Here is a 20662-nt window from a genome sequence, read left to right on the forward strand (position 1 = left end):
AGATGAAGAAATAGGGATCAGACCCTGATAATATCTGAGATAGAGAAGAAAGGGATCAGACCCTAATAATATCTGAGATAGAGAAGTAAAAAGGGATCATACCCTAATAATATCTGAGATAAACAAGAAAGGGATCAGACCCTAATAATATCTGAGATAGACAAGAAAGGGATCAGACCTTAATAATATCTGAGATAGACAAAGGAAAGAGAAATCAGACCCTAATAATATCTTAGATAGAAAAGGAAGGGATCGGACCCTAATAATATCCGAGATAGAAAAGGACAGTAATTTATATAGTACGAAAGTAATAAAGTATGAACGTATGCATGAACTTATGTAATGAAAGTAAATTAGTAAAGTAACGATTATGTGTCTTGGATGCATAATCGGAGGTAAGTGTATGTATGGTTTAATGTGTGATTAACTAGAACTCACTCAGCGTAGCTGACTTTTAGTATGCACGCTGGTTAACAGATTGAGACAGTTGGTTTGAGATGGACACATGGCAGGATTGAAGAGGCTGGCATCTGAAGATTGTCATGATGTTTTGAATGATATAATTTATGTTATGTTTAAAAGACAAATTATGGATAATTGTAATGAATGGTTGATGTTTTATATTATTCCGCGAAAGTTTTAATTAACTCTGATACTTAGAACTATGTTTATGAGTAAATCCAACACCAAAATATGGCTACCGGTAACGGGGCCTTACAAATTATCACGAAATTATTGTCAACACTTTAGCATCATTACCTTATTTAACAATAAATTTCATTAGATAATTCTTTTTTCAATTTTATACATTAATCTTGACATTTATGCCTAATTAAAGTTGGTCAACTATAAAAGATGGAAAGTTTTATTTTCTATTTACTTTATTAGTTTAATTTTTAATTTAGCCTGAATAAATTAGACAAATTGGTAATTCTTGACATTTATGCCTAATTAAAAATTGTTCAAATATAAAATATGGAAAGTTTATTGAGATTGGAGACTAATAAAAACTACAAAAGAGTGTTCAAAATTCGGTTCTTAAAAACAGAAATAAATAAATGTATAAATGATCGGAATGTATCATTAAAATTAAAGATGATGAATATTTATCATAAATAAGCAATCATAGTGAATATCTAAGATTTTTTAAATATAAATTTGAAATAAGTAATAAACAACATATTATATTTGTCAAATAAATTAATGTGTATTTAATATAAAACTTATTAACTTTCGAGTATATTTAAAAGTAAAGTATTTAAATTTTTAATATACATTAAATTTATCATTTATACTAATAAAAAATTTGGTCAAATATAAAAGATGGAAAATTTGTTGACATTGAAAACTATTAAAAACTTCAAAAGATTGTTGCAAGAGTGGTCAATTTCGGTTTTTAAAAACAAAAATAAATAAATGTAAATATTATTATAAAAAACTTTCTTTTTTTTTCGAAATTTACTAACTAAACAATATACTATTACTTTTTTTAATTATAACGAAATTATTGTCAAGACTTTAGCATCATTAACTTATTTAACAGTAAATTCATTAGATAATTTTTTTTTTCAATTTTATACATTAATCTTGACATTTATGTCTGATGAAAAATTGGTCAAATATAAAATATGGAAAGTTTTTATTTTCTATTTAGTTTATTAGTTTATTTTTTAATTTGAACGAAATAATTTAGACGAATCGGTAATCAAAAATTGGTCAAATATAAAAGATTTAATGTTTATTAAGATTGGAGAATATTAAAACTAAAAAAGAGTGGTCAAATTCGGTTCTTAAAAATATAAATAAATAAATGTATAAATGATTAGAATGTATCATAAAAATTAAAGATGATGAATATTTTAAAATAAATAAGCAATTGCAGTAAATATCTAAGATTTTTTAAATATAAATTTGAAATAAGTAATACACCATATATTAACTTGGTCAAATAAATTAATGCGTTTTTAATACAAAACTTATTAACTTTCGGGTATACTCAAAAGTAAATTATTTAAAATTTCCCATATATATTAAATATGTCATTTATGCTAATTAAAATTTGGTAAAATATAAAAGATGAAAAGTTTGTTGAGATTGAATACTACTAAAAACTAAAAAAAGATTGTTGTAATAATGGCCAATTTTGAATTTTAAAACAGAAATAAATAATTGTAAATATTATTATAAAAAAACATTTCATTTTTTGAAAGTTCAATAAATAATTGTTAAAACTTTCAATATAAGATTCAAAAATTTTAACACAGAAAAAATAAAGATTGTTATTCATATAAAAATGAATTAATTTATATGAATTATCTAAGCTACATAAAATAAAAAATGATAGAAAATTAATAACTAAAATACATTAGTAATGACCAAAACAAACACAACCAACTTACTCTACATCAAATACTTTTTCCATGCAATTAGCCAATCTACCAATTTGGGTCGTCATAAACTAAAAATTATTAAAAATAAAGTAATGTTAGATATACTGAACTATTAAAAACAAATTAGTAAGAATTATCAATGAATGTAATCGGAATAATTAGCATGATAATTTCAATAAGGAAATAAATCAACAATATTTTCGTATATCTCAAAACCTTCAACATGTCTATTGAATCTTGGAAGGAGTAGGTGGAACTTTGGTGACCCAGTCCTACCATGGCTATAGCTAGTCTCCAAATCGTCCTTATACTGTAAATATGAATAGAGGGAGCTCTCAACATATAAAAATAAAACTGTAAATATGAATTTCAAGAAATCTTACATTAGTAAGAACACGCATTTGGTGACCAGGTCCTACCGTGGCTCGAGCTATACTCTGAATGGTCCTCAAACTTCATGTTACTTACCGTATATCTCATTAAATTTTAGATCTAATAAAAAAAGACGGTCATAAAATATTAGCATTGTAAATCAATTGATGGTTTATAAAAAAATTATTACCGTTGAATATGATACGCAAAGGTTGTCTAGACGATGACACTGCACGTTTTGCAAAAAAATTATTATTATTATAACATAGTATTTAGAGAGTAACCTTAAATTATTAAACTCACTAACCATTTGTATTATTCCTCTTATTGGAAGATGATGATTGAGAATTAATGCGTCTTTTGGAACTTGAAGTCATCTAAAATATAAAATAAAAAAAAATACGATTAACATGTGAAAAATTTAGAAATCTTATATCATGCAGAGAACAATAAGAGCGATTGTTACTCTTATTTATGGTCATTACTAAATAAAAGTGTCTATTTTGATTAAAAAGTTCAAGCTTTTGTCTAGCTAACCAAGTTGCTCCCAATTTGCCCACACACTATACAATTGGATCAAAATCTACTTATTGTCTTACAAGTTACAACCATTTGTGAGCCAGTAGCTGAGCGCCGCATGGACACTTTTGGAATATCTAAGTCAAATAGACAAAATGCTAATTGAGAAGGGTAAAATGAACATGCCGTCACCTTCCCTTCTAATAATATCTAAACTATTATTATGGCAACCCATCATACAAATAACATCTAAATCCAACTTACCCATGAATTTCTCTAGCACGTTTACTTTGGCATTTCCGATACCCGTCCAGATTTGACCATAATGAAAATGTAGTGTTGTCAATGTACTTTGTAGATAACAAAACTAATCAACTCTTTAACATAAGAATGACCATTTATATACCAATTGCTGGATAATACTAATCCACCATTGACCTATGAAGGTGACTCAACAAAGTACCAAGTCATATAAATCTTCTTGCTCAACCAATCATCATGCGCTTCACCTGCAATTCAGCAAAATATGACTCATTTCATGATAACATTAACTAAATTGTCAATAAAAAGTTTAATAATACTATAGTGATTATTTCCCGACAAGCATTGACTTAAGCTTGTTCGCTATGGCATCAATGAAATCTTCTGCGTTCATAGTGCTCCCCAACTAAGCCTGGAAATTTAAGACATTTCTAAAACACATTTTTCTAAATTTAATTTCAATTCAAATTAACATACTTGGATTCATGAATCATGATTGCAAGATCCTATGTTATTTTCTCTTTACAATTTCTTATAAAATCCACAAGCGAAACTGTTTTCCATCTTTACCCTGAATTACGCTAACTATATTTAATGTTTAAAGATAATTTATTTTAAAGGTAATACATAATAAATTACCTTTAGTGCTACTCCTTTTATATGCACAATGTGCGTTACAGTGGGCATCGACTGCTTTAACTTCAATGGTTTTTTCATTAGGACAATTATCAACTTAATTAACTTTACTGACCAGAAGTGAAGCAGATCCAAGACATTATCAAGTTAACAAACTTTACTGAATCAATAAATTATTCAAAAATAGCTTACATGAAATCATATGCCTTGCCACCACCTAAGCCCGCCCAAACCGCGTTATCTTAATTTAAACTATGTGTTATCTTAATTGGATAAACTAATTGAAGAAAACAATGGACATAAAAATGTGTGCCAACACGGTCCCAACAATGACCCGTTACCCAACCCGCCCTCTTGCCACCTCTATTGCGTAGGACATATTAACAAAGAGTGTTAAAAAGATGACATACAAAAATGAATGTCTAAATATATGCTCCAATTGCAACTGGAAGGCCCATTGCAGTGGGCCGGTAATGAGCTTATTTGATTTAGACTTATTCCAATAAGGAGCATGGTATGTGTCTCCCACTGAAATAAAAGGAAATTATTAATTTTTAAATAAACATTAAACATTTAGAATCTCTTAACAGGTGCAACTTTAATTTTTAGCTTTTAATGTTGTAAGCATGTAATTTTTACAATTTGTTGCATACATTTACCATGTCAAAGTAAGCACCTTTGTACTTCATTAGCATGTCTGAGTTAAAAATTTAAAGACGCAGCCCAAAGTCTCAAGGAGTGTAACAACCTCTTATTTACCGCAACATATCAATAAATACAATACTTAGATAAACCATGAATATATAACAATGATGCACAAAACTATAACGCTAGTAGAATATCTAACAATATTTGTCATAGTTAACTTCAGTATGTCATAAGTTGCTTTTCTGATAGTAATCATTCTACCTAATTGGGATTTGATTATCAAATTTAAAAGCGAAAACTAAAACATAAGTGAAAAGTCAGCATATGAATGAAAAAAGAAAACTTACTTAGCTGAGATTTGCACTTAGGAAGTATGCTTCAATCTAGTTTAGCTTTAACCTTCCATGCTTCGATCTAGAAAATTGCTAACCATAAACACAGCGGTGACAATATATTATGCATTTTTGAAGAGACCCAACAAAGTTCAAACTGTGCAACCAAACCGAAACCAAATTGTTACAAATGGGTCGATTTGGTTTTAAATTTCAACGGTTTGGTTTTGATTTTTGATAATAAAAAACCATTACTAAAGGTTTGGTTGAAGGTTTGACCTAAAACTTGTTAGAACTGGACCGTGACACCACTAATGTTTAACCCCTAGATTGAAAGAAAACACAAAAATATTGAACCTTTTTGTTTATAAAGATGTAAACTTTATGAGCTATACACTAAGAAATTATTTTACCATTAACCCCCAAACATTAAGCACGAAATGGTTTTGAATTAGATAGAACAGTATTATTAATACCTGACACATTTTGTGTTTGCCTGATCATTGACGGCAAGGTGGATTTCACCATTAGGAGCAGTAATCTGACCAGTCCACTCCTTTGGGGCATAATGGATTTCATTGCCATAACCTTTCAAATTCAGCAATTAGTTATTCAAATGTTGATATAATAGCTATAGTGAATTAAAGAGACAACCTAAAAGCAGCCATTAAATGACAAGAAATACTTACATTACAGCAACAATAAAGGTGGATTGAAAGTCTAACGTTAGATCTTCAAATATCAAGAACAAATATAGTTTTTAGGGTTAAAAGCTTCATTCATTGAAGAACACAGACAAGGTTTTAAAATTTGAAATTTGAAATCTGGATATGATTAAACTTTCAAAGGTAGGATGTTTCTAAATAATAATGGATGAAAGAGAAAGTGACTTTTATGATCCGTATTTTTTTGCAAACTATTTTTGATAAACCCGACCCGTGAGACATGTGCAGCTTCAAAGAAGCAGCCTATCACGACACATAAGCAAATTGCCTGTAAGTTTGACACGTGTTTAAAATTCTTGAATGTGTGACATGTGTCGAAACTTGATATCTTTTATTATACAGGAAGATAATTCAATAAATTATGAAAAGTTTGTTTGTATTTTAATTTGCATAAATTAAGTTTCTTTTTTTGAAAGAATCATTATGATTGTTTAATTTGTTTAACCAAATCAATATATTGTAGTATACAGTGTATTTTATATAATATTGAGTAGGTTGAAAAATTAATTTTCAACTATATTTATTACGAATTAAAAAGAATGATCGAGATTTTTGTTAATAATAACATATGTAAAACAAAATTATTGTTCATAATAAATAAATAAAATCTAATTACTATAAACTTTGATGATAATTTAAACTAAAAACTTAAATGAAATTTCATTTATTGATGAATTTGGTCCAATTTTAACTAATTAGATGTGAACATTAAAAAAAGATAACAATCTACATTTATTAATGAATTTGTTCTTATTTTAAGTGATTGTTAGTTACAAATTATATGTAACTCTCAAAATAAAAAAGTAGTTAAAATCTAAAATTAGAAACCGGTATATTGACTTAAATGAATACATTAAAGATTTTAACTATTAGGAATAAAATTTATTTTTAATTTATTTAATTGGTAAGAAAAATAGAGAAGTAAAAGATAATTTTAGATAATTTATCTAATTTGTTTTAATAGTATAGTAGGATTTTTTATAAATAGGAAATATTATTGAGGTGTAATGGTTTATAGGAGAGAGAATTTTTTTTTGGGTTTCTAGGTGTTATGTTATTTCAAATGGCGGAACCGACCATGGTATCATAACCTGTCAGAAGTTGTCTGGTGATATGGACGTTAATTTGGTGTTCCGCCATTTCAAATGGCGGAAGCCAAATAAAAACCACATGTTCCGCCATTTCAAATGGCGGAACACAATTTTCACCCCTTCTAGGCTACCCCTATTTATTTTTATCATTTCCGCCATTTGAAATGGCGTGAGTGAATAGTGTAAATCCTGACACATCTGACGAGGGGTGTTGACCAACACTATTCACTTCCGCCATTTGAAATGACGGATGTGAACAATACCGACAATTATGACACATGACATAACTTTCTCCACCTTTTTGACCACATATTCACTTTCGCCATTTCAAATGGCGGAAGTGAACAGTGTTATTATGACACCTTTTTGTCTGCATGTTATTTGACCACACATTTTACTTACCCTCACTATTCACTCTTGCCATTTCAAATGGCATAAGTGAACAGTAGAATATAATAAAAAATATCATAGGTTTAAAAAAAGTATATTTTAAATAGCTAATTTATTTTTTTCATTTTCTCTACATATATAATATGTTTTTGAAAATGACAAATAGGCGTTTTATTGTTAACGGGTTTTATCTCATCGCACTCTCGTGTCTTCGGGCGAGTCTTTATGGTCGAACCATACCTATAATTTGTTTAGTAACCATACCTATAATTGAAATACTTTATAATAAAAATACCATATAATATAGAATTTGAAATAGCATGAGTGAATAGTGTCGTAAAAATCCAGGACAGTCTTGTCAAAAGTGTCATAAAAATTCTATATTATATGATATTTTTATTATAAAGTATTTCAATTATAGGTATGGTTACTAAACAAATTATAGGTATGGTTCGACCGTAAAGACTCGCCCGAAGACATGAGAGTGCGATGAGATAAAACCCGTTAACATTAAAACACCTATTTGTCATTTTCAAAAAAATATTAGATATGTAGAGAAAATTAAAAAAATAAATTAGCTATTTAAAATATACTTTTTTTAAACCTATAATATTTTTTATTATATTCTACTGTTCACTTATACCATTTGAAATGACAAGAGTGAATAGTGAGGGTAAGTAAAATGTGTGGTTCAAAAACATATAGACAAAAAGATGTCATAATAGCACTGTTCACTTCCGCCGGCAGAAAGTTATGTCATGTGTCATAATTGTCGGTACTGTTCACATCCTCCATTTCAAATGGCTGAAGTGATAAAAATAAACATTGGTAGCCTAAAAGGGGTGAAAATTGTGTTCCGCCATTTGAAATGGCGGAACATGTGGTTTTTATTTGGCTTCCGCCATTTGAAATGGCGGAACACCAAATTAACGTCCATGTCACCAGACAACTTCTGTCAGGTTATGCTTCCATGGTCGGTTCCGCCATTTGAAATGGCGGAACACCTAGAAACTCAAAAAAAAATTTTCTCTCCTATAAACCATTACACCCCATTAGTATTTCCTATTTATAAAAAATTTTCCTTTATATATAGTCCTCTATCCCCGCCGTGTAGCTCAATTGGTTAAGGGGGCGTAAGACTTGGAACAATAACCTAGAGGTCGTGGGTTCGAAACCGATCCTAAGCGCCAATCGCCTTGCTGTTGAGTAAGGCTGATTTACCTCTCACGTGATGGGTCTGGAACGGTCTGGCGTGGGTCGGTTTGCGTGTCTGGAACAACACGTTTATTGGAACAATATATATGGTCCTCAACAATTGGTCTAGTGGTTAGGCCTGCGCTCCCTGATAAGTGTAGACACGAGTTCGATTCCCACTTGGGCCGGTTTGAAAGACATTGGGTGAAGATACGAATAAAGGTTTTATTCCAAGGTTCGGACCCGAAAAGGGGCAATGGTTAACAGATTCTACCCGGTTCCGCACATCAGGAGGTATGGTCTCACGACACTCAATGAGTCGACCTTGGGCATGGCCCCAAAAGAGTAGGTTACATGTGATCCAGATCCTCCTGCCATTCAAGAAAAAAAGTTTATATATATATACTTCAATTAAATATTTATATTAGGATTAGAAAAAAAATACAAATTGTTTATTTTAAATAACAATTATTACATCGTATGTCGATATTATAATAAATTAAAATGATCCAAATTTAGTGCTCTAACTTATTAAACTTTTGCGTATGAAATGGAACTTCGTATGGATGCACGGGTGTTTGACGAAATTTCATTAGATGTATTTCTATACATGAAATTAAACGATGGTTGTGAGGTTGTTTGCTTTACCGTGGATGTTGGTCAAGTAAGTTCCTTGGTGTTTATGGCATTATGTTGGACTGATTGTCAATTTAAAACCACCATACATGCATGTATTAAAATGTCACACAAACCATTATTCTTTGCATGAAAGACAAAAAAATTACTACACGGAATAAATAAGCAAATTTGTAGAAAAAGCACAATGTATATTGCTTAATGCTTATCGCCCGTTTCCTTTTTTACTGGATATCAGAATCGGAAGGTCTAGCTAGAAGAAAAGGCTAAGGCAAGTGGAGCCTCCAACTGGTCGTTAAGAATTTAGTTTATATATGCATCATGCGGCTTGGTTGCACTAATGAAAGGGTATATATTTTGGAGTTGGATGGTTTGGGCATTTTTTGTTTCTAAAGTTTAAACTTGTTTTTGATAGGAGAAAAATGGTTTGATTAGTCCCAATAGGTTTAATTTGAGAGTCAGAAACAAACTGTAGCTGTGTTTTAAGGATCAACTTTGGCATATCATGTAACACTGTTCGTGTTCATTTTGTGCCACAACGTTCGGGTATATAAACTTCTTACTATTTATAGATGAGTTGTTTGGTTTGGCCTGGCCTAGTAAACTATTTAAAGGTGTCTGGATTCTTGGGGTATATCCGGGTGAAAATCTGATTACCTGGTCTTGTAATATTCTAAACAGCAGACAATATTGTCCACGTCTAGTGCTGAAGCCGAGTACAAAGGCATAGCTTATGTCGTGGCAGAATTTGTTAGATACATCACTTTGGTTCATTTGGGTCACATATGCATAGCATGCCGTATCTGGTTTGATTTGTTTAGAAAAAGCTTCTCTTTAATTGGTTCGTGTCAATTGATTTAGCAAAAAAAACTTCATTTTGAAACGTGTTCCAATTAAATTAGCTTCAATAAAGGTGATCAATTTAAAAGAAAAAAAACAAGACTTATATTTCTAAACTATTAACCATAAGATAACAAAGTTATAAGTTTAGTATTTGCATTCAAAGTAGCATTTCATTGAAACGTTCATGGCACATGATCATGTCTATAAAAGAAACTATAGGAAGAAATAGTGATATGAAAATATAACATAAATAACCATGTCCATCCAATTTATTAATATCGGATAACAAAATATAAACAGCCACCACCAGCCATATGAGACGAGTGATTTGCGTTAGAGAAGGTCTTACATCCATACGAGTGGCTTTTTATACACCTCTTCGTCTTTCTTATGTTGCCCTTGACACCGCTTTTAACACTCTCATTACCTTGCTGCCCTGTTGCATTGCAAGTATATATAAACAAAAATTAGGACATTTTAGTATATCAGTATAGAAACATGATCAAATACATTTTATTCTTAACATGAAAACGGTGAGAACCAATTTGTTGTTATGATTAGGTTTATTTTTATAGGTGTTTGCTGCTATTTTTTGTTCGTATTTGCTAATTTTCAATTATGAGACGTTATAAGTATTTGCTTATTTATATTTTGTTGTTATTATTAGATGTTTTCTTTTGTTGTTATAAGTATTTGTTGGTATATGCTGTTATTATTTTGTTCTTGATTTTGATTCTTTTGTTGTAGTTTTTAGATTCTTTTCTTTGTTATTATATGTCATTGTTTATGTAGATTGGTATTGTAGTTGGTATTGTTTCTTAAGTTCGCATTTTTAAATAAATTGGCATTATTTCCTATGTACTCATGTTAAGAACAAAATGTACATGAGCCTTCCCCTATCAGTGAACCTTGACGTCGTGTCTTGTTCCTAGTCATTATCATTCCTCTTTTGTCCCTCATAATTATTATGGGGAGATACGAGGCTTTTGACAAATACATTAGCAAAGATTAAGTATCCAGCGGACATTTTTTTACCATCATCAACACTGAACACATTAGTCGTCTTTTCTGATTCCTCTACGACGTGTAGAATATCATACTCGGTCTCACCATGATCATCATAAAAATATAGCTCCCACTTGTTTTCTTTCATCACCCATTTGTTACCAGGCATACGGGAGAACAACGATGGATATATACATAGGCATTCGTCTATAACCCCGAGCTTGCGTTCGTCATCGAAGTCACATTTAGGTCGGGGGTTTCTTTAAACTCCAGTGTAGTTAAATCTAGAGAAATAATAACTTTCTGATCTGCATCACATTCCATAAACCAATGAAGAGCTCCACCACAAAAGGCACCAAAGGTATCATAAGTACAACCATACTTGATTTCTCCGATAACGTTCCAAGTATTCGATTTCAACGTGAAGACATGAAAAAGTGTCCGCTTTTGGCCATGCGTTTTCGTGAAGCCTACTATAACCTTGTAATCATCTAGAGAGGAATCATAACCAAAACCACAACATACGTTCACTGGAACTTCGGGCGGATAGGGTCGCGGCATTGGTAGTATCTTCACCTCTCTAGTCAAAGGATTGGTAATTGCAAGTTCATCAACTTCAGGAGGTGCAAGTTCATCAACTTCTGGAGGTTCATCAAATTCAGAAGGTTCACCAAATTCAAATTCAAGAGAAACACATACCAGACCATTACAAGAGCCAGCAACACGTAATGATCGTTCCGAGTCCTTTGCATGATCTACACCTCTCCCCATACAGATCCATCTATGTCCGAGTTGGCGATTGTTACGATCATTGTTGTAAACGAGGACTGGATATAAGAGAGTGCCATGGCTTACAAACGCTCTTGTATCGGATTAGATCTTTGACGTCCAGTCGTACAAGTATCTGCTCAACCACATCAGATGGCACAACGTCTGCCATTGGAACCCTAGCTAGTTAATACACGCAGGACTAGGAGTGAATGAATTGAACAAGAAGTTGGGTTTAGGGTTAATGGGTTATTAGTATTAATAATTTAATATTACCCCCAAGCTGGTGGGGCCAGGCCTAGTAAACGGGCCTGGATCCTTGCTGGACCAAGCCCAGATTGACCTATATATTGTTTTGTTTATGATCGCAAACACCTTAGAAATATTAAAAGTTCTAAATAACTAACTTTATCTTATAAAATTGAATTCAACCAATATGATGCCTGATGATCTTTGAGAGTTGAGGGAAATGACTTGAGTTTAGAAACAGGTGCGTCTTATATTAAAAAAATACCTGGAATTCATTTATTTAAGATGTTCCTGAGAATCATAATTTACACGGGTTTTTGTTATTTAGGATTTGAGTGAATTTAATCACGTTTACTAGCGAACCTTTGGTATTAGTTGGCATTGATTTTTATCAGTTTAAGTTTATGAAATCTTCCATTGATCGATTGTTCATTAAAGTTGTTGACGTATGGGTGAAGGTTCAGCTTTTTTTCGTTCAAGTCCAGGGAGGCAGTTGACGGTTAATATATGAGGTTCGTGATCATGGTTATTTTTCGATACTCAATAGCAGCTTTATGTTTCGTGAGTATTCTCAAGTTCATGGTTATTTTTCGAGACTCAATCGTAGCTTTATGTTTCGTGAGTATTCTCAAGTTGTCAAGTCTTTTTGGCCATGTGTGATTAAGGTCGATAATTCATGACATGACCCGAAATATGACACAAAAATAATTAGCTAGGTTGATACGCTAACCCGTTTAAGCTTTTAGAGTTTTAAAAAAGAGAAAATTACGGTTGCCTCCTTGTGTTAAATCGGCGGGGGCACCATGAACCTCTAAAAACTAAATTTCAGGTATCGTACCCATATGTTTTTTTATAATGCTCGAAATGCTCCCTACAGTGTTAATAATTGGTTAAATGACCATTATACCCTTCATCTTCATCATCCCATTCATTTTCATCTTCAACACAAACACAATCCCAGAAAATCGTTGGCTAATAACCCAAACCCAAACCCGAAAAACAAATAAATCTTATACAAAACATATAATAGTAACAACGCAATTATCATCATCTTCATATCTTTATCAAGAACTCATATCTTTATCAAGAACACCATATCCACCACACACCACTGTATCCACCACTCAAACCCTCCACCACACACCACTGTCATCTTCCTCGTTGCCGACTTCGAGCACCGACTTCAGCCCACTTCACCCGGAATCGCCGGAACCCTAGACCTCGCCAGAAGCTTATATTTATAACACCTATCTTCTTCCCCACTTCACCCGCATCCCGTCATCGCCGCCGTCACCACCATTTCGTCGCCGCACCCCGCTCCCGTCGCCACACCACCGCTCCCGTCCGTCGCCACACTACCTCCCGTCGCCGTCCCTGTATCTCCATTTCACCTCCCCGTCGTCGTGTAGCTTTCATCGTAGCTTCTAATCATTCACACACCTTATATCTATGTTTTTTTTTTTTAATTTTTGTATAAAACCCATGTGGTTAGGGGTTTAAATCTGGATGAGGATGATGTTTAGTTTGAATTGAATGTGATTCGTGTTTGGGTTTGGTGGTGGAAAGTTTTCCGGTGGACGGTGGCGACGGAGGAGGAGGTTGTGAGATGATGTTGATGATATTTGTTGTTGTTGTTGTTGTTCTTCTTCTTCTTATTATTATTAATATTATTATTATTGTTATTATTATTAACAATTATTATGATTATTTATCGAATTACTAAAGTGCCCTTGAACCAAACGATCAACTAACGGTCAACTTAAAAACATGGGTTCAATACGCTCAACCAGGGACTTATGTCACAATTATAAAAAACATATGGGTACAACACCCGAAATTTAGTTTTCAGGGATTCATGGTGCCCCTGCCGATTTAACACAAGGAGGCAAATCGTAATTTTCTCTTTTAAAAATTCTTTTGCATAGGTTTCATTGCGAGTTATTTAAAAGGGGGTAAATTTAAATTTTTATATTTTGATTCTTAATTTTGCTTGACAGTTATCTTCCAAAAGTATAATTAATTTTCTGTAGCAAACTAATCTATTCTCTGGTTATATTTATCTAATCGCCAATCTTTTTTGTTTTGGTTCTTTAGCATCGAGTAAAATACGTGTGTCAACTATCAAATAGATCATACCACCCAAGTCCGTACTAGAAGCGGTCACATTAATTAAGACGTTACATTTTGGGTTTTCTCTTCCACTCGCTATAACATGCATGTTTTGAAATTTAGGCCCGTTGAGAATATATGAATATGTGATCATAAGAATATGTTGTGGTCGGTGAATGTGAAGGTAAAAATAGTGTCACACATGCGTCAACGAGGAAACTGAATTTTCACATTCACTAAAGGGGTGTTATGGACTTATGGTTGGCGAATGGGAAAGTCGAAGGTGAAAGGTGAGTACTCTTTTTCTAATTTTCCAATGCATTTTTAAACAAATACTCTGTTTTCAGTTTATACACCAAATTTATTTGAAAGAATAAAGATCTAAACGTTCAAAAGAGAAGCAGTGTCGGTAAATGTCACACCTCCGTCTAGGGCCTAGGAGCGTGACTCAATAGTTGGTATCGTAATTGTAAATAGATCAGAGTTGCGTTAATTTGCGGAAGGCTTATAAAACTTTAAGGATAAAAAATGTAACTTATATAAAAGACGGGATTATAAACACTTGTTTAAGTTGTTACAAAATATTTACTTGTTTAATATTTACAAATCACCATATTAAGTTTACAAAATGAATCCGAGCCATCGGATATATCAATAGCGGTTCGACACTCCAAGCGCTAAACTTGTTCACCTGCAAAATGTAAGAAAATACGTCAGCAACGAATGCTGGTGAACACGCTGACGCAAAATAACTTCTTTTACTTTATTACCCCTCGAGACTACGCCTGCCTCGGCCCAACGTGGCTTAGGAACAATAAAGTCAAATAACACATTATAAACTAGAGCCTCTACGCTAGGTCACCTCAACAAACACCGCAACGTTCGACTTAATTAAGTACCCGTAAATATACACATAAGGTCGTACTCCCTGCAGGAGAGCGTCCTACGACCAAGGGTGGTGCGATCATGCCCATACATCGCATAGTACCACCTATGTAAGGATCCAAACATACGTATACCACTGTCTGAGGGCTAGGTTCATACCCATAGTTATAACGGTTTTAGGAACACATAGTTCCTTTTAAACAATTTCATATAACAAGTTTGTCTCATTTGAAAACAAGTTTAAAAGTTTGGGGGCGTATTCACCTTTTCGCTTTAGGATCGACTTCACTCACCGTCCAAGGGCCTTTCCCTTCTTTATCTCGCACCTATAGTACGAGTATAAATATTTGTTAGTCGGATACATGATCCGGCTTAAGACCTTTAGTCTTTATATCTCAACCTCGATGAACCTTTAGTTCATTTTCTTTTACTTGAAAACCTTTAGTTTAAATGTAAATTATAAACCTTCAGTTTATATAGAAACCTGACGTTTCTTCTTCTCTAAGAAATGTAATATTTTCTTTTATTATTTAAGAATACTCTTATTACTTAAATAATAATTTCATAACAAAGAATATATATATATATATATATATATATATATATATATATATATATATTTGCACACAAATATATATTTTATCTATCACAACATTTCTTTATTCTTTTCTTTGTTATGTTTGTATTTCTTTTATCGAGGTATCGAGTATAACCTCGACTTAGGGCTTAAGCCTTTAATATAATATTGAATTCGTTATTACGCCTAACCTTAGTGGCGTATTGGAAACCCTACGAAATTGAGCAGCACTCCGACGCTGCTTTACTTCTTTGATCAACTTTGATATGCCAACTTCAACACTCGTCGGCACGTATATCGAGACTCCTCGCCATTACAACAACACCTTCTTGATCGTATGTGGGTGGAGGGTGGCACGAACTTCGAGGAAACGTTGGTACACAAATGAAGGTTCGGGACACGCTTTACGAGAAAATATGGTACGTTTATCGAGGTAATAATATAAAACCTAGAGAGATGTTTAGAGAGAGAGTTGAGAGCTGAAATGATGTGCAGAAATGAAGTGCCCATGGTCGCTATTTATAGGCAAAAATTTGAATCCCATCGCGTACCGCGATGGGTCCTTTGGCTGTACCGCGACGTACGCCCGGCCAGGCGCCGCGCCACGTGGCGACATGTGGCGACACGTGGCAGCAGTGTTGCCACGTGGTGACACGTGGCAGCACATAGTGCCACCGTGTGCCACGTGGCACACGTGTCACACTTTGTCAGACACCCCATCGCGATACGCGATGGGAGTCTCTTCTGACTCATCGCGTAGCGCGATGGGTCAGGAAAACAATATTTTCACTTTTAACCCTCAGGTTTGGATTTTTGGTAATTTCAGTCTCTTCACTTTAGAAAGTTGGCATTTTGAACTCGAAATTTTCATAATGTTACAATAAATATTCATTATGAACTTGGAAAAAAAGTTTATTGGATAATCAACACGAAGAAGCTCCCTAGATAAAGAAAGAAGAATTAGAACTTTTGCATCAAAATTCCATGTTTTAAATATTTAAAGTGTGTATGAAATGGAACTTCTAATGGATGTACAGAAGATGTTCAACGAAATGTTATTAGATGTGTTTCTGTGCATTGAAAAGAATCACTGTTTTGAATTTAAACCAAAGAAATTGCCTAAATTTATTGATTTAAAGTGCCATTTCAAGCAAATCATTATTCAACCAAGATATTGTTGCTGGAAGGGAAAATACACACTAATAACTAATTCCAATTAGAGTCATAGATTCTTCAGTATGTGATAAAAAAAGTAGATGATCGAAATGTGATGTCCAACATAGAGACCGATTCTGATACTGCTACTCGTCGCCCGCAGCACTTGCAGCACTTAGATCAACACTTAAGTCAAGAGTCTGTGACATTACACCATCAAATACATTAATCAATCCTTGTTTTAATGAATGTGTGAAAATAATAGTCACACTGTATTCATCAGTGAATAAATGTATTTAAGAAAAAAATATGTGTAATAAGGTTTACCTTTCCGGTTATGCGGCTATACATGGCAATCACATCTTCTACCGTGGACTCAAAATGCGTTGTGGCATCGTAACTCTGTAGGACACATGAGAATTAATCATATCTGAAGTAATAATAATAATAATAAGTAGGAAGTGAACGACTTTTTTTTATCTTTCATGCAAAATCCAATACTCACAGTAGATATGAAACAGTTATCATCTTCACCCTGGTTAACAGGTTCATATCTGTCATACGTGTCAAAGAAGATTTGGTCCACAGGTCCAAGTAAATAGATCCCAGGCTTCAATTCTGTCTCGGGATTATCTGTCTCGGCTTCTGTGGTTACAAAAGCTATGAATTTACCTTTTGGGGCTACATTGTGAGAATACGAGCAACAGAACAGATACCTGAAACAATGGCATTAGGGTAATTTTCCATATCCATTCAAGGTTAAAAATGTAAATCTTGAAATACATTATACATACATGTCGGATTTACGGCCTAGCTGTTTCTGAGGTAGAATAACTTGGCCTGAATGAGCATCATTAGTGTTTGGGATGGGATGACTCATGATGCATATAGCACGAGCTACTTTACCGACCTTCTTTACCTGTTGTAACAAACACGATATAGTATTTCTAATGAAAAAGATAATCAAATGAAAAGTAGTTGGTAACGGTTTACCTTATCGGGCAAATACGAGGGGTCACATACTACTTTTTTGCACTTTGCAGTTTCTCCTTCTGATGTCACACCGACTACTTTTCCATCTTCAAACTCTACCTGTCATATATTTCAATGCCTCTAATCATATGCATTATGTCTTTTTATCTAAAACAAGTTTATTCACATGTTAGTGGATTACCTTGCATTCTGGTTTGTTAAGCATGTAGGTCCCACCATAGACCGCACTTAGACGAGCAAACGCCTGGTAAATATTTATCAGATTCGGTTAAATAGGTAAAAGTATTTAAATTCTCTTAATGGTATTGTACCTGAGGTAATTCTCCTAATCCATAGAGTGGGTAAATATATGGGGAACCGCCTGCAAATCGGGCTAATGACTCTGCATAAAGCTATTCAACACAGAAGTTGGAAAGTTATATCAAAAGTTGCAGGTTTGTTTTAATGTGTTGAAGTTGGATTCCTGACCTTAACTCTCTTGATTAAATCTATGGCTGGCTGGTCCAAATAACTGTCATCCCTGTAGAGTGCCAATGCATGCCCGATAAAATCGACTGTATGATCATCTAGTCCATATTTTTTCCTACATAGAACAAGTCAAAAAATGTGAAAATGGCATCAATGAATATAAAAGAACATGCTTTTGATGATTTAATCGGTTAATGAAAAAAGGGAAGGATAAGATGGTACGAAATGAGATCTTTTGCCGGTACTTTTGTGAGATCCATCCCTTCATGTGATTTGGGATCACTATCATCATAATCCTGAACATAAATGAAGAACTTGCGAGCACGACGCTTCTCAAATAATCCCATGAGAGGAGATTTAAGCGCTTCCACATCTGTTGCTGGTACTTTGTGAACCTGAAAGAAAATCAAAAGATTTATAAATGGTGTTGTGAGTAGATGGTAATAATATGCACACAAGTCATACCTTTCCTTTGTTGAACACGTAGCCTCCGTCAACCGCCTTGAAATTAAGGTATTTTGTGACACTGGTGTGAATTAGAACACGAACTAAGGTGCCATTAGCCATCATGTACTGCAAACGAAAATAAGACGAGTGCGATGTGATGGAATGAAATTATGTAACATTTAATCATTTTACAAGTAAAAATAAAACTAGTCATGCCTTGGGGACCATATCGACATTGTAATCTTTGCTCGCGCCCAGTTCTGCAGGAGGCGCTTCGCCATCCTTGAATCGTTTCCATAGCTATATACAGAACAAAAATATTATTGTCAAATGAGTCATTCAGCAAAAATAATAGTTTATATAAATCATTCAGTTGTATGTTATACCTGGTTTAGGTTTAGTGAAGTTGATTCGCCTCCATAGTAATCGTTTCTATCCATGTGTAGTACCTTTACATATGATAAGACCAATGATCATACAAGTTCACAACAAATTAAAATGATATATTTCATGTTCACTACATCATATGTTCAATCTTGAATTCTACAACCCCCAATCATTAACCTGATTCAGTCCTAAACTAATAAAATAGGATCTCTAATTATTTTTCTATACCAGGTTATACTAGTCATGTATATCATAATCAGGGATACAAACGAGCTGAGATGCTCGCAAGCTACTCGAGCTCGGATCGATAAACAACTCGAGATAAGCCGAGTTTTTTTAGCTTGAGCCAACTCTTAACTAAAGCACGTTTAGTTATCGATCCCGAGGTCGAGCCTTGTATGGGAAACTCGTTTAGGCTCGTCGAGCCTTGCGTATTATTAAGTTTTATTTCACGACCGATCTTTGGCTCATATAAGGTATAACATACGAGCTCGAGCCGACCTTAGACTCGTTTAAAGTTTTTTTTTTTCTCAAAATTTATAAAAGCAATAAAAAAATGTATATAAATTAATTTATAATTTTTAAACAAGCTAGCCTGAGCTTGAAAAAACAACTCATGAGCAGAGCTCTAGGTTTAGAAAAAGAGCTCGAAACGAACTGACCTCGAGCCTGGTCGAGCTCAGGCTCAACTCGGCTACTTTACACCCCTAAATGTATAATATCTGATACATAATTTCAAAATCAAACTCATGTCCATGAACATAATCCTAAATCGACAGCAATAGAATTAATGAGATCTAAATAATGTGAATCAACACAGTAAATTGCATGTATATATCATAGGCTATATATATATATGTTGTTAGGGCGTATATATACTTTGAGGCCGTCAACGGAGAGGAGACCACTGAGGATACATTCTTTGAGACCGGTGCCGAGAACGATGACGTCATACTCTTCATCCATAATAGCATTAACATGCACAGAACATTAAATGAATAGATAGATGATGAAATGGAATGGAATGATTTTAATCAACAAGAAACTCATTAGTGGTTACTTATCAACAACTAAGTTACTACTCGTTGCCTCGTTGGGTTTTGCTTACAAACATTAATGATGGTGTAATTGAATAATTGTAGACAATCGCAACCTACAACTAACACTCTTTCACGAATAGTGGTGTCGATTCAACGAAATGGTGCGACGACTTCCAACCTATATAAGAGAAGACTCTGGTCTATTAACATAGATGATTTTACTTCAATTTTATAAATAAAAGTACATATCATACTTAAATTTTTTATATTATTCAATAATTGATTTCGTACCCACAATATACTTTAATATGAAAGTTTTGTGTCATATATAAGAGAGAGAGAAAATCTGAACTATTTATACGCTGGAGAAGTTCTCGATTCCTTAGGAATAGGGAGTTAAGTGGTACACCAAAAGGAAGCAAAGCGTCATTGCCCACGTGCGCTTTTGCTTGAGACGAAAACCGAGGTTGATGTGTGGCTTTTATTGTGGCACTTGACATGACTTTGCATCGCCACTTGAGAGGATGCAAATCGAAATCACA

At 33.4% G+C, this 20662-nt stretch overlaps 2 protein-coding genes and 1 long non-coding RNA gene across 3 annotated transcripts; all 3 read right to left on the reverse strand.

Annotated features, from left to right (window-relative positions):
* Nucleotides 1–3628: 3628 nt before the first annotated feature.
* On the reverse strand, nt 3629–4845 carry LOC143545148 (uncharacterized). The gene is made up of 3 exons (XR_013137373.1): nt 4818–4845; nt 4589–4774; nt 3629–3790 (listed from the first exon to the last, which is right to left on the reverse strand). It is a non-coding gene; the product is annotated as an uncharacterized LOC143545148 (long non-coding RNA).
* Nucleotides 4846–11249: 6404 nt separating this feature from the next.
* LOC143545137 (F-box/kelch-repeat protein At3g06240-like) lies at nt 11250–11813 on the reverse strand. The gene has a single exon (XM_077037074.1). The coding sequence runs from the start codon at nt 11811–11813 to the stop codon at nt 11250–11252; it is 564 nt and encodes a 187-aa protein (XP_076893189.1).
* Nucleotides 11814–16767: 4954 nt separating this feature from the next.
* On the reverse strand, nt 16768–20046 carry LOC143545150 (guanosine nucleotide diphosphate dissociation inhibitor At5g09550-like). The gene is made up of 13 exons (XM_077037085.1): nt 19960–20046; nt 19080–19142; nt 18910–18993; nt 18712–18819; nt 18469–18641; nt 18247–18361; nt 18090–18170; nt 17960–18022; nt 17779–17877; nt 17580–17704; nt 17291–17501; nt 17113–17187; nt 16768–16985 (listed from the first exon to the last, which is right to left on the reverse strand). Exons 1-13 carry the CDS (start codon nt 20044–20046, stop codon nt 16932–16934), a joined length of 1338 nt encoding a protein of 445 aa, XP_076893200.1. The 3' UTR covers nt 16768–16931.
* Between the last annotated feature and the right edge of the window lie 616 nt (nt 20047–20662).

This window comes from Bidens hawaiensis, unplaced genomic scaffold (genome assembly GCF_021521415.1).
Source record: "Bidens hawaiensis isolate Kalapana, Puna unplaced genomic scaffold, B.hawaiensis_p1.1 tig00013865_1, whole genome shotgun sequence".
Taxonomy (NCBI): domain Eukaryota; kingdom Viridiplantae; phylum Streptophyta; class Magnoliopsida; order Asterales; family Asteraceae; genus Bidens; species Bidens hawaiensis.